Below are 13,594 nucleotides of genomic sequence, written 5' to 3' on the forward strand. Positions count from 1 at the left end.
AGATTGGGTGAAAAAATACAGTGTCGGGTTTTACAGTGGATAAATACTCGGATTATTAGTTCAATTCTCAATTCTTATTAAGTAGAGAAAAAAAATAAATAATACATAGACATTTGATTTTTTTTCTTCCCTTTAGTATATTGCCATTTTATATATACTTTGGTAAATTTGAACAATAATAAAAAACATTTTATTTAATCAACACAAATAATATACTAAAGAAAAAAAAAAAAAAAAAAGATAAAACTGGCAAGTGAAAAAGGAAAAGGAATAAAAACAATATGATATAAGGACTTGTAGGCGGGACTGGATGGGGGTTAATGATTAATCTATTCTTCATCTTGTTTTGATTCAGCTGGTTGTTCTTCAGATTGAGCTGGAGCTTCAGATAAATCAGTCCATAAAGTTAAATTATCTCTTAATAATTGCATAATTAATGTAGAATCTTTATAAGAATCTTCAGATAAAGTTTCTAAATCAGCAACTGCATCATCAAAAGCTTGTTTAGCTAAATGACAAGCTCTATCAGGAGAATTTAAAATTTCATAGTAAAAGACAGAGAAATTTAAGGCTAAACCTAATCTAATTGGATGAGTTGGAGGTAATTCAGTGACTGCAACATCAGAAGCAGCTTTATAAGCTTCTAATGATAAATCAGCGGCATCTTTACGTTTTTCACTAATGGCAAATTCAGCTAAATAACGATGATAATCACCCTTCATTTTATAGTAGAAAACTTTTGATTCACCAGTTTGAGCAGAAGAAATTAAATGATCGGTTAAAACTGATAAAATATCTTCACAAATTTTAGATAATTCAGCTTCAATTTTAGAACGATAATCACGGATTAAACTAACTTGTTGTTCATTACCTTTAGCTTCTTCTTTTTGTTCAATTGATGAAACAATTCTCCAGGAAGCACGTCTAGCACCAATCACATTTTTATAAGCAACTGATAATAAATTACGTTCTTCAACCGATAATTCTTGACCGGAAGAAGCAACAACCTTCATATTTTCAACCATTTCTTCATAACGTTCAGCTTGTTCAGCTAATTTGGCAAGATAGACAGAATCTTCACGAGAGGCAGGCATTGTATTATGTATACTAGATTGATTAGTTAGTAATTGAACAAGAAAAGAAAAATTGAAAAAAAAAAAAATTGATGTAATTGATTCAAGTTCTCAGATTTAGCAAAAGGAAAAAAAATAAAAAAAAAAAAAAAAAACACTTAGAGTAAAAAAGCAAATTTAGAAGAAAAAGTACATTTGTTCTCACCACCCTTAAACACCCAAACATTTGGCCATTGTATGCTATCAACTTTACCTTGCATCACCATGTACCGGGTACATTTAATCATTGTAGCTGGTCCTTGGTACACGCCTCGTATACGTCTTGCACTTCCTCTTGTCAATCTTTTATGGTTGTATCGAATCATTTGAACCCTTGCCACCACCAATGATTCATCAAGAGTAAACATCGATTCAGAGAGTAAACATCAATTCATCGAAAGTAAACATCAATTCATCGAAAGTAAACATCAAGCAAATCAGTAAAACATCAAGCAAATCAGTGAAACATCAAATATTCAGGTAAACAAGTACCCATCAAACAGTAAACAAGTGATCAGGTAGACAAGCACACATCGGAAGTGTTCGTGCAGTCAATTGATGGTGGCACGGGAAAACCACCCACAAACACGTCAACTCGAGAACATATCATGGATGGACAATCAATCAATCCTTCAATAACGGTCAAACAGCGGATTCTTTCAAAGAGAAATAGAGAACGGTGAAAAGTCAAAAAAAAAAAAAAAAAAAATAAAACAAAATAAAATAAAATAAAATGAAAATCAAGTGTCGAATCAACCACTTTCCGACCCTGAATCAACTTCAGCCATCAATCAATTCAAGAAATACATACGTTTAGTATAAGGAAAGGTATAAATTAAAAAAAGATAAAAAAAATCAATTTCTAAAAGAAAGGGAAAAAAAAGGGAAAAAGTAGGAATACAAAAGAACTATATATTAAGTTGTTAAAAAAATTCAGGCTAACAAAGTAACAAGAGCGTAATTGAAAAGAAAACAACAGAAAAAAAAAGACAGCGAAAAACGCTAACAAAATAAAACTGAAAAAAAAAAAAAAAAATTTGAGTGTTTGTTTTGTTAGTGGGTTTTCTTTATTAGCGGAATCGGGTGAACTGTTAATGTTCAGCAATAGTTTTTTTGTCTGTCATTCAGACAAAAAGAACAAAGCTCAGACACGCCGCCCGTGTCGGGAGGAACACTGCGCTGGTGGCAAATCGGGAAATCCCACCCGACACCCATCCGTACCTCCTCCCACCGGTGCTGCCTCCGTACCGCTACACTGGCCGGTATACAAAGAGAGATATATATTATTTTGCAGACTAATCTAATTGCATTGAATCTTCAATTTTTAAGACTTCGTTATTGATTTTCAAAGGCTGGACTTCTTTAATTTTGATGCCGAATCTTGAGTCTTGGGTTAAATCACTTAATTGATTAACAAATTGACTAATGGAGTCATTCAATTGGAAATTAGAATGAGTCCAACTTGGATTAACGGTTTTATTACCACCGGTTAATCTAATGACTTCTTGATTATTTGAATTTAAAACCACGGTGGTGGATTCTCGGGAAACACCACCAACTGGTTTTGAATGTTTCAATAAAGATTTCAATTTTAATGAAGAGATTCCTAATTGAGGTAATGGGATTTCCATACCTGGTAACACTGGTTTATTTGAATCAATACCATGTCTACCGGTTGGATTAGCACTTTTCAAAATGATTTCTAAAGGTAAAAATTGGGTGGTTTGAATTGGTTTACCCCTAACTAAATATCTATTGCTTAATTCACTTAAACCTAATTTATTGGTTTTCAATTCGTTCTTTATTTTATCTAATTGTTGGAAAATGTTATCATTAAATTTAATTGGGAAGGATTCACAGGTGTGAGATAATTTGAAAGGATAAACTGAATATGTTTTATCGATATGACCTAATAATTTACGAGAACTTTTCAATTTTAATTGATGAGTGATTGCAAAATCTCTTATGAAAATTGTTGATTTACTAATAAATTCATCTTTTTGATTATTTTTCCCACTAAATTCATCAATTTCTTTCAATGTAATTAACCCAACTTCTTTTTCAAATTTATTAATTGAAGTCATTTTAATATCAATATTATAAACTTCATCAGCACTTATAATAAATTCATCACTTGGAATTGCACTGGAATTATTACTAATGTTCCCACTTTTACGTGCATCTTCTTGAGTGATTAATTCAGTATCATTTGAACTTCTCTTCATTAAATTGGTTTCTTGATCAGATTCATCCCAAACAACCCCTTTAAAATCAGTTTCGGCAACTATCCCTTCAGCTTGTCCTGCTAAAAATCTACGCACTCTTCTCACCTTAGATCCTGGTACAACAACACAATTAAATGACTCAGCAATTGAATTAACTAAATTTCTTATCATTTTACCACTAATCACCTTGTCATTTCCTCCAATGGCTTGTAATGGTAAATTACTTAATTTTTCTGGAGTTAAACTTAATCCTAATAAGGCAACAACCGCTTCGTTGGCAATATTACTGGCAATCATAGAATCAGCCTCTGGTCCTAATAATGGTCCACTTGGTTTCAATTCTCCTTCAATTTCAACCCCTGGTGGATAGATCACAATAGTATGTGATATATTGGCAGTATACCCATCGATTTGAACACCCAAGGTAATAGTAACAGTGTCTCCTTGCTTGAAGGTATAATCATTATTATCATCAAGTTCTGGTGAAAATCCATTAACAAATTCATTAACATCAATATTGACCGGCATCGCAATCCCTTTTTCTCTAACTTTTTCAGTATTTGCATAAACTTTACTCAATAACTTATGTATCATGGAATCCCCTAAGATACATAACTCTTGTACACTGTATGGTCTATCAACTTTTCCTAAATGATATGAATCATTAATTAATGAAATAACATATTTTAATCCAGTTTGGGCAATTTGTCCGGCAGTTCTGTATTTATCTAAGGTCGACTCGGTCAAATTGTTTCTTTCCTTCAACAAAATGTTGGCATCGTCCTGGTGAACAGCTAACTGCATGGTGGTATATTATCTAACGTGATAAAGAAGATTTATTGAAAAGACTTTAAAACCAATGTCTCTTTTTTTTTTCACTTTGGGTGCGATGAGAGATGAGAAGAGATTATTTTTGAGGAAAAAAAAAAAAAATTTTTCTCACAAAACAAAAAAAAAAAAAAAACCATCAAATGCGCTCTTTACACTGGTAGGTTTTGCAATCATTTCCTTTTCATTCCCCTTTATTCTATTAATCCACCCACTAATCCTGTCTATGTAGACCAAGCCAAAGAAACGAGGAGGCGGGCAGCTTTCTCAATTTGAGAATGTAAAAATGCGAACCTGAAAGAAAATTGACCTTCTCCCCACAATTACACTAAGATCTCTGGCATTGAACCATCTTTACACGATACTTCCAGTTACAAAAAAACACTCCAGCTTTGACCCACCATTAACATGGCTACAAGAGCATATACAAAAATATAACGACAGCTGCAGGATTCGAACCTGCGCGGGCAAAGCCCAAAAGATTTCTAATCTTTCTCCTTAACCACTCGGACAAGCTGCCTTCAGATGAACTCCGGAACACTCGACTTTTTTGTGAAAACACCAAACACAAATTGGATTTAAAGTATTCAAAAACTTAAATTGGAATATTTAAGACATTTAGCAAGAGGGGAGTCGGAACCGTTGCTCCTGTGGTACAAACAAACTCGAAGTATATCAAATTCTTGGAGAATATACACCCAAGTTTATTTTGGTAGATATTTGTCGATTTCATGCCAAAATTTATAGTAAATTCTACCAAAAGTTTAATTTGTACATAACTATTGATTACACAAGAGAAAAGAATATCCTAGTCATTTTGATATATACATTGAAAACCTACATCCCCTTCAACCACTTTTTACTGCTACTCCTTCATCTTTTTCTGCTCCTTCTGTCTCTAATAAACCATCTCTTACAACCAAGTACCATGTTAAAGCAACTGATAGACAAGACAAAACACAAAAGACAATGGAAATCGCATAACTTACTCTATATAAAGGCCCAAACTTAGACTGATAAATCTGGCCTCCTAATATTCCACTGAGTTGTGTAATAGAATTGGTGAATCCAATAGCTAATCCTGTTCCTGAACTAGCTCCTTTCGCAACTCTTATTCTATCAGGCCAAAGAACTGGGTATAAAGAATTTGAAATTGCGGTTGCAATAATAAGCATACTGTATTTGGCAGCATTATTTTTAGTACTGATCAAGACAATATAACAACCAATTTGCAAAACAGTCATAACAAAGGCTACTGGAAAGACTTTGATATACTGTCTTTGAAGCAAGAACCCTAATATATTCAATAGTATGAATCCTGCAATGGAAGGAGGCATACTAAGTAATTGGGTTTCGGCAGTACCAGTAAAGCCCAAGTCATAGATAACAGTAGGTAAGGAATAACTAATTCCCCAACCTCCAATTCCCTGGAATAGCCAAATCCCTGTGAATGAGTAAAAATGAGACTGTTTCAAAAGCAGTTTAATATCGCTCCATGAAAAAGTCTTATCGTCTTTTTTGGGGGCCGTTTTCTGGAGTTTCTTCAATAATAATTGTTTTTGGTCCCCGGTTAAAAATTTTGATTCGGGGATATAATTTGGCAAAAAAAAAATCAGATAAATACCAATTAGAATTGTTGGTATTCCTTCAAATAAGAAAACGTATTGCCAGCCGCTCAATTCATGTCCAGCGACTCCCTTTTGATTCAAGAATGATATACCATACGCCAAAATCCCACTAACTGCTCCACTTAGCATCCCCCAAGAATAAAAGATCGCCGTTCTTTGGCTCAATAATCTTGCCGGAACCCAATAGCTATAGTGATAAAGGACGGATGTGAAGAACAGAGCTTCAGATAGCCCCAAAAAAAAACGAACAGCTAATAACAGACCGTATCCTTTACTTGTGTTAGGGAGCTCGGAAGCTTTTGGTTTTGTTGCTGCCTGTAACATTGAGAACCCACCCCAGGTAAGCATGATTCTTGATTGCCATGGTCTAGGTCCAACCAATTTCATGCAAAGGGTTAAAATAGCTTCAAAGAAAAGATATGGATAATAAAAAATACTAATACACCATGCCCACTGTTCAGATGTTAAATCTCCCAACTCGTGTCTGATATTATTCCCAGTTTCCTGATTTAGAATTGCAACATTGGAAATATTGTTCTTATTAATTTGAGTGAACACATATGCAAATGAATACGGGACAAGAAGTCTTAAATCAACTTTTCTAAGAATTTTGTGATACTCTTCCTCTTGCTCTTCATTATCCGATTCCCAATCATTTTCCTCAAGGCTAACAGTGACACTTTGATCTTTTTTCAATGATGGATCAAACTTGCGAAAAATGTTCCCTACGGAATCTTCCTGACGGCTTAAACTGTTTGAGCTCATATTTAAACCCAAACTCAAAAGAATCAATAAAATTTAAAATAGAGGGATTTGATCTATTATATAATATCATTTGTGGAAATGTACAAACTGTAATACATTATTAGCCCAAGAATCTGATGTGGCATCTTGTTACATCAAAACAATTGACAAATAAATCTCTCCGGACCATTATCACTAAATTTTAGCAACATTGCAAATTTGGTGGATCTTTTAGTTTTTCGCAATTAGTTCCAAAAAGGGAAACGGGTACATTAAACCGAAGCCACCACAGTTTCGGAGATCATGTTGGACTGATTTAGAACACTACAGCACTTTATTAATGATAACGGAGACTTCTCCGAGCCGAGCCATTGAATGGTATTGCAAATTCAAGGGATGAATGTTGAGCTTTACTGGAAAAAGGTTCATAATTTATATAAAAAGTTGATTAATTGTCGAATAGACTGCCGAAAAGTTAACTAATCAAAAATGACGGTTGCTACGATAAGACCACAACCTAAAGAATGGGTTGCACCACAAGAGACCCAAGAAGATTTGGATTGGGCAGAATTGACAACAGTTGACATTGGTAAGTTTGACCAACCAGGTGGTAAGCAAGAGCTTGCCAATGAATTAAAGCAAGCGGTTGAAAAAGATGGGTTTTGGGCAGTTGTTGGCCATGGAATAAGTAAGGAAGAGTTTAACCACCAGTATGCTTTAGGTCAACATTTCTTTGAAGATTATACTTTGGAAGAGAAAAAAGCACAGGAAGTTCAATTTGAGAAAGGCAATTATTTTGGTTATAAAATCAAAGGAAATAAAAAAGTTTTCGATACTGATGTAAGAGATAATGTCGAGACCTTAAATATTGCCAAATTTACAAGCGACCATAAGTACGATGAGTATTTCAAACAACCATTCATTCAAGAGCATCGTGAGGAATTGGAAATATTATCTAGAAAAGCTTTTGAAGTTGCTAGAAAATTACTCGTGTTGTTTGCCATTATTCTTGAATTACCAGAGAATTATTTTGCTGATCGCCATGCTTATGACTTAGCTAGCGACGACCACCTTCGTTATATGAGGTATCATCCTCGCTCTATAGAAGATGATGAGCAAGTGGAAAGGATCTGGGCTAGGGGCCATACTGACTTTGGTAGTTTGACATTGTTATATAATCAAGTTGTGGCAGGACTTCAAATTAGATTATCCGATGGTAGCTGGAAATACGTTAAACCCGTGGATCAAGGTTTGATTTGTAATATCGGTGACACTCTTCTGTTTTGGAGTGGTGGATACTTCAAACTGACGATCCATCGCGTCATTCGTCCCCCTAATGATCAAATAAATGCTCCTCGTATAGGAACTTTTTATTTTGTTAGACCTGGTGATGTCGATATCAGTATAGCCCCTTCTCCTTTACTCAAAAAATTAGGGTTATACGAAGATATTGATCCTGTAAGTGGAACTGATTATGTGAGGGGCCGTGTAAAAGACTATCATGATCGTAAAGACTATTTGAAAAGGGAGAATGCTACATTTAGACTTGGTGCTTTTGAAATCAAAGACGGGTTTGATTAGCTTTGTTGCCTTTACCGTCGTATGGCTTTCTTCTAATTATTAACATTTTCCACTAGGATATGTGCTTAATATTATCAATGTGTGTACTCTTATACTTCCCAACCATGTAGTCAAATCGCTATACATCTCTTTTCTTTTGAATTATTGCAAAAAAAGTTTAGTATGGCATGATTTTCGCACCAGGGGTTTGAAAAATTAGTTTTGTTGGGACAGATGTACTTTTTTTTTTTTGCAACATTCCACACTGTACAAATTACAAATGAACACTATACAAATTACAAATGAATAGAAATTACAAATGAATCAAATTAAAAGTTTATATTAGTCCCCTTTATGTAAATGAGTTATACGTAATAAAAAATAGGTCATATCCATCATGAATGCTATGTAAGCGTCTATAGCAGGTCTAATGCTGTATTTGTTGGTCTTGTTTTTTTTTAGCTTCTTGTTCATCAAGGAACCTCTTCCATTCGGGAACTGGAGCAGGTTTTCCTTTATTGATTTTTTCTTCATGCATTGAAAGTAAAATGGTACCTAATAGTAAAACAACAGTAATTGCTTGGGCGTAAACTCTTGCTTGAACTGCTTTTTGTGCTGTAGTCATGTACTTATCCTTATTAACTATTTTCCATGATCCCCATAATGATGCTGCCCATGAACCAACAATGATTTTATATTTATGCTCATTTAATTTAGATAATACCTGGTCAGTAGTTGATAAGTTCTTATAAGATTCCAATTTTTCTTTTTCTAATCTTTCCAAATAATCTGATCGGGTATTTTTTTCGGAAAATTTAACAGTACCTTCATCGGCAAAGAAAGCACCCAAGGAAATGGTAGGCATTGCCCAAATGGATGCTTTGACAGAAGTACTGAATTTGGTATATCCAACAGGGTATCTATAACGAATAAATCTATAAAGACCGTAACTAACACCTAAACCAACGGTGATCCCTTTGGCTGCTTCAATAAGCATGTTGTTAATGGAGGCATTTTTCTCTTCTTCGTCAATGATTTTCATCTTGCAATAGTGTTAAAAGTTAATATAAAAAGGTGAATAATAGTGATTTGAACGAGTTTTCGCTGCATTCAGAGAATATGCCTTTACTTATATACTCTTAGAGATGAGTTTCAAACCCCGTCATAATGACCTCATCCGTACCCACCCGTACACTACCGGTTTAGAAATACGACAATATCCGCGCCAAAAAGCGAGAGGTAGCAAAGAAGAAAAGGCCGCAAAAAGAAACGATTTTCTACATATTCAAAGCTCTTGATAAATATTTATTTATACAAATGACATGTTGGTTGAAACATTAATTATTCTTTCGTTACGGTCGAATGTTTCAGATGTTTTTCTCTTATTCTACGCCTCTTATTAATGAATAGCAACTCGTTCATGTTTGTAGCAGCAGGATTCGAGGTGACCGATAAATTGTTGTCGGATTTCTCGTTTGCAGACCGATCGTTAAAGACATCACCCATAGTGGTGTTAGTTCCAGAATAATACAATTCATTTTCAATCAATTTATCATTACCAAGATAAAGGATCTTAATAAGGTTACCAAAACTGACAGCAACTGCTTTGAAACCATACTTTGAGATGGAATTGATTCTATTGGTAATCAATTGACTATTATCCTTACTGAGTTCTGGAATCTTATAATTGATAACTTTTCCATTTGCAACAGTTATAACAAAACTTTCCCAAATATCATTCAATGACTTGGACGCTTTATTTTTATGTTCTTCCAGAATTGACTTGAAAGATTTTGAAAATAATTCACGACTGCTGAATCCGGTTTTTCTAGAACGTAATGAACTCAAACCACTATGTTCTATCAAACTTTTAATATTTGGTTTAGAAGCGGTAGACAAATTGTTATCCAAAGTTTCAATATCTTCTTCACTATCACTATTTGGATCGTGATTCTTCCTTCTGAAGGCAACTATTAAATTAACATCGGTTAAAGCCCACGACTCAATGTTTTCATACCAATATTGAGTTTCAGTTACTGCATTGAAACCCAAACATCTAATTTCTCTTGGATCTCTCTCAACTCTAAGACAAATATTATTCTTTGATCTCTTGGCCTTGAGCCTGAAACTATGAATGATAATTGTTTTATCATAAAAATCTTCGTAAACTATAGAGAATGATTGAATTGAGGCACAACCACAAAATTTACAATGAGTAGGTTCTGAATGTGATACTTTCAATGAAGATGGCTTGAAATGACCAATATTAAATGTTTTCAAAATTACCCCGGTTTGAGCGTCAATTAATTGGGCCGTTAAATCAATTACTCTTAAAAACATACCAACAAACTCAATAGGAAGAACAACCGGTCTATTGATTTGTTGATACTTCTTCTCCTTTACTGTACTTTGTTCTGGTTCTGGCCGTGTTTTTTGTTGCTCCCTTTCATCATATTTAGACTTGAACTCATGGTTATCAATCGTATTTAATGATAATGTTAATGGGGTTGCAACTTTCAAACCTTTGTTATAAAAATCATCTTGAACTGGTAATTTTCTAAATTTCCAGCTATTATTGATGACGGTAGCCACACAAATATCAATGTTGCTTATATTGCAAACAATTCGATCACTGACTCTCGAAGTAGAGATCTTTGCAGCAGAATTGATGAATAGATTTTCAGCATCACCGTATATATCTTCAATGATATTTGATGTATTCATGGAGCCATCCAGACATGAAAAAGTGATCAATTCCCCAGTGGATAGAACAATAGTATATTCTTCTTTATTAAGAGATTTCTCTAGCTCTTGAATTTCTTTGCTGATATTATCATCCTGTGTTTTCTTCAAAGATGCTAACGGTGGAGGGAAGTTAGCATTTATGGTGGATCCAAATGAAATTATTGAAGTATCACTCCCTCTTCTACTCCTACCAAGTAAACCTTGGCTCTTTTGTAAAGCTTTTTTCTTTTGTAGGATTTTTCTAGTTAAAAAACCTGGAACAGTTTTCTTTCTGAAGAAAGATTCCAAAATTTTTAGTTTGTTATCTTTAAATTTGGATAGTATATCATTGGGTAATTTATGTTCCCAAATGAATTTCAATGCGTCCCTTTCAAAACATTTTATCATACCATATTTGAAGTTAATCAAAACAATAAAGTTCCCATCGTTACTTATATTGATGTGATTTATAGGCCAAAGTTCTTTACCATCATTATTTGTTGATGATAAATTGATTGGTTTTGAATCATCAGATGTACTTAAGGGACTCCAAATCAAGATTTTATGATCTAAGCCAATTGAGGCTAAAAAGGAGGTAACAGAATTAGTGTTGATTTTCAAAACATCAAGATCATGACCGTTTTTCAAATCAATTGATTTGAAAAATTTAGTTTCATCATTCAATTCAAAATCAGAAGTTGTTAAACTTTCACGAGAGTTAGATTTTAATTTTTTATCATCATCTAACTTTGTCAATTCATCATTATACTTATAATGTGCTAATTTGAAAATCAATTGAGAAATCGCTATTATGAGCAAAACAATTGAGAATAGTTCCAGGTAATAAAGTATATCAGTTTTATTAACAATTATATTTCTGAAACCAATATGAATAATTGAATTTGGATCATTGATCAAGTTATACGGAATTAGAATTACCCAATTTGTAATGATTACTAGAAAATGAAGTAATTGGAATAACGGGAATAGTATAAACCAGAAAGTGATTGAGCTAGAAGGTCGAACTTTGAGTAAATATTGACCTAATCTATATCTAATGGAAGACCTGTCAGGTCTTGAATTTATTGGACTGGACAATTTTAGTAATAGTGATGAGAAAAAGTTCACTTCATGAGCAATTGGCAAAGATTCATCTGATTCATTTGTTTGTTGATCTAACAAATCTTTTAGTTCATAACGATTTAAATCAACAGTTATAATACCCACAAGATAAGTCATTTGTAGAAAATGATCGATAAATAAGGCGAAAATAACTGCTTCCACAAATCTAAATAATCTCATAGATATATATTGCATGAAATTACCGTCAAAATAAACTTGGAAAAGGATAGTGCCAATGAAATTAATTGACATAATTCCAACTAAATTAAAGCATAAAACTTTCGAAATATTTGGGATGTAAAATTTGTATAAATCAATACCTATAATTCTGAAAACACAATCAAATATCTGTAATATTTTAGTGGAGTTCTTCGTACTAGTATTAATACCAACATAAAATTTGAACAATCTTTTATGGATATCATTATTTGATTCAAAAGAGTTATCACCTGCTATATCATTAATTATTCTGGTTAAAGTTCTTGAACTTAAAACCATAATACTAAAAATAAAGCCAGCTTTAGTGAAAAAAGTTGAAGGATCAAATATTAGTCTCCAAGATTTATAATTATGGATATAGCTAATCAAGTTGATTGAAGCAGTTGCACTTATGATAATTTCTAGTAACCAACCAAATACTAGACCAAAATTCGATCTTATTTTATGTTGGTTTGATATTGATAAAAATATGTAGCCAATAAAGACAATTATAGCAGAAATTTGTAAACCATTAACAAATTTCATAAATATTTTTGCTGAAGTATGTAAATTATTTTGGATGAGATAATATTGAACAAAATCTTTTACACTCAATGATGAAGAGGTGGATGATAAATCAACGAATTTAATGAAATCCAAGGATAATGAAGGGATGTAATGATGTAAATCAATATTTGAATCATGAATGATATAGAGATTTAATAATTGACACTTTTCGATAAAGTGATTATACTTAAATATGTTATCGAAAAACAAGGAAATGAACTGACTATTTTGATTAAAATTTAAATATTTTAAAAAATATCTTTCAATTTTTGATTTTTGAAAATCATTTAGAGTAATGTTGGATAATAAATTAAAGTTAATATTGGCTAACGAAATTGGGGAGATTATTATGGGATTACTCGGTATTGAATTCGATAAATTATGAGTTAAATAATTTGTTTTATTCAAAAAATCAAATCCCAAGACATTGAAGTCGTGAAGATCGTTACTTGCTAATACGACTTTAGATAATGATACATTTGATAAATCAGTGACTCCATGATTAATATTTGATAAAGTTGAAGATAGACTATTTTGATACAACTGATTATTATATAGATGATGATCAATTAAAGGATTTATTGAAAAATCACCAAAGTAGTTAGCAAACTCACCATTAATTTTTTTTACAGTAAAATCATAAACCACGTTATACGAAAGGATAAACACCAATAAGGCAGGAACCAGTATTATTGTTTTTGGGTGAGTTAGTAGGAAGGTGATAAATTTAATAATTAATTTGGGATAAGGTCTTGAACTTATATTTTGATAAAAGTCTTTCGAATTTGGCTTAGACTGTGAAAATCTATCCAGAAACGGAATCTTCATATTGGATATCTTTAAAATGGCAAATCGACTAATATGGTTGTTTTGTTTTTCTTTCTTT

At 32.8% G+C, this 13,594-nt stretch overlaps 6 protein-coding genes and 1 non-coding gene across 7 annotated transcripts; 1 reads left to right on the forward strand and 6 right to left on the reverse strand.

Annotated features, from left to right (window-relative positions):
• Positions 1-329: 329 nt before the first annotated feature.
• Positions 330-1,094, reverse strand: BMH1 (14-3-3 family protein; the record flags this gene model as incomplete). The annotated part of the gene is made up of 1 exon (XM_020218577.1): positions 330-1,094. One exon carries the CDS (start codon positions 1,092-1,094, stop codon positions 330-332), a length of 765 nt encoding a protein of 254 aa, XP_020077321.1.
• Positions 1,095-2,159: 1,065 nt separating this feature from the next.
• Positions 2,160-4,216, reverse strand: ARX1 (putative hydrolase). Its single transcript, XM_020223032.1, has one exon. The coding sequence runs from the start codon at positions 4,139-4,141 to the stop codon at positions 2,408-2,410; it is 1,734 nt and encodes a 577-aa protein (XP_020077322.1). The 5' UTR covers positions 4,142-4,216; the 3' UTR covers positions 2,160-2,407.
• Positions 4,217-4,603: 387 nt separating this feature from the next.
• Positions 4,604-4,685, reverse strand: HYPBUDRAFT_t86. The gene has a single exon. It is a non-coding gene; the product is annotated as a tRNA-Ser (tRNA).
• A 328-nt stretch (positions 4,686-5,013) lies between these two features.
• HYPBUDRAFT_156900 (MFS general substrate transporter) lies at positions 5,014-6,558 on the reverse strand (the record flags this gene model as incomplete). Its single annotated transcript, XM_020222248.1, has 2 exons — positions 5,014-6,453; positions 6,523-6,558. The coding sequence occupies 2 exons, from the start codon at positions 6,556-6,558 to the stop codon at positions 5,014-5,016; spliced, it is 1,476 nt and encodes a 491-aa protein (XP_020077323.1).
• A 468-nt stretch (positions 6,559-7,026) lies between these two features.
• On the forward strand, positions 7,027-8,118 carry HYPBUDRAFT_156901 (Clavaminate synthase-like protein; the record flags this gene model as incomplete). Its single annotated transcript, XM_020222249.1, has 1 exon — positions 7,027-8,118. The coding sequence occupies one exon, from the start codon at positions 7,027-7,029 to the stop codon at positions 8,116-8,118; it is 1,092 nt and encodes a 363-aa protein (XP_020077324.1).
• Positions 8,119-8,524: 406 nt separating this feature from the next.
• HYPBUDRAFT_138656 (HIG1 domain-containing protein) lies at positions 8,525-9,344 on the reverse strand (the record flags this gene model as incomplete). The annotated part of the gene is made up of 1 exon (XM_020219686.1): positions 8,525-9,344. Exon 1 carries the CDS (start codon positions 9,137-9,139, stop codon positions 8,525-8,527), a length of 615 nt encoding a protein of 204 aa, XP_020077325.1. The 5' UTR covers positions 9,140-9,344.
• A 94-nt stretch (positions 9,345-9,438) lies between these two features.
• Positions 9,439-13,536, reverse strand: HYPBUDRAFT_156903 (uncharacterized protein; the record flags this gene model as incomplete). The annotated part of the gene is made up of 2 exons (XM_020222250.1): positions 9,439-12,221; positions 12,321-13,536. The coding sequence occupies 2 exons, from the start codon at positions 13,534-13,536 to the stop codon at positions 9,439-9,441; spliced, it is 3,999 nt and encodes a 1,332-aa protein (XP_020077326.1).
• Positions 13,537-13,594: the final 58 nt, after the last annotated feature.

Source organism: Hyphopichia burtonii (assembly GCF_001661395.1).
Source record: "Hyphopichia burtonii NRRL Y-1933 unplaced genomic scaffold HYPBUscaffold_3, whole genome shotgun sequence".
Lineage (NCBI taxonomy): Eukaryota > Fungi > Ascomycota > Pichiomycetes > Serinales > Debaryomycetaceae > Hyphopichia > Hyphopichia burtonii.

What these genes read in the sequence shown, in the direction of transcription:
- ARX1 (XM_020223032.1), bottom strand. Translation starts at nt 4,141, where the DNA reads ATGCAGTTAGCTGTTCACCAGGACGATGCCAACATTTTGTTGAAGGAA.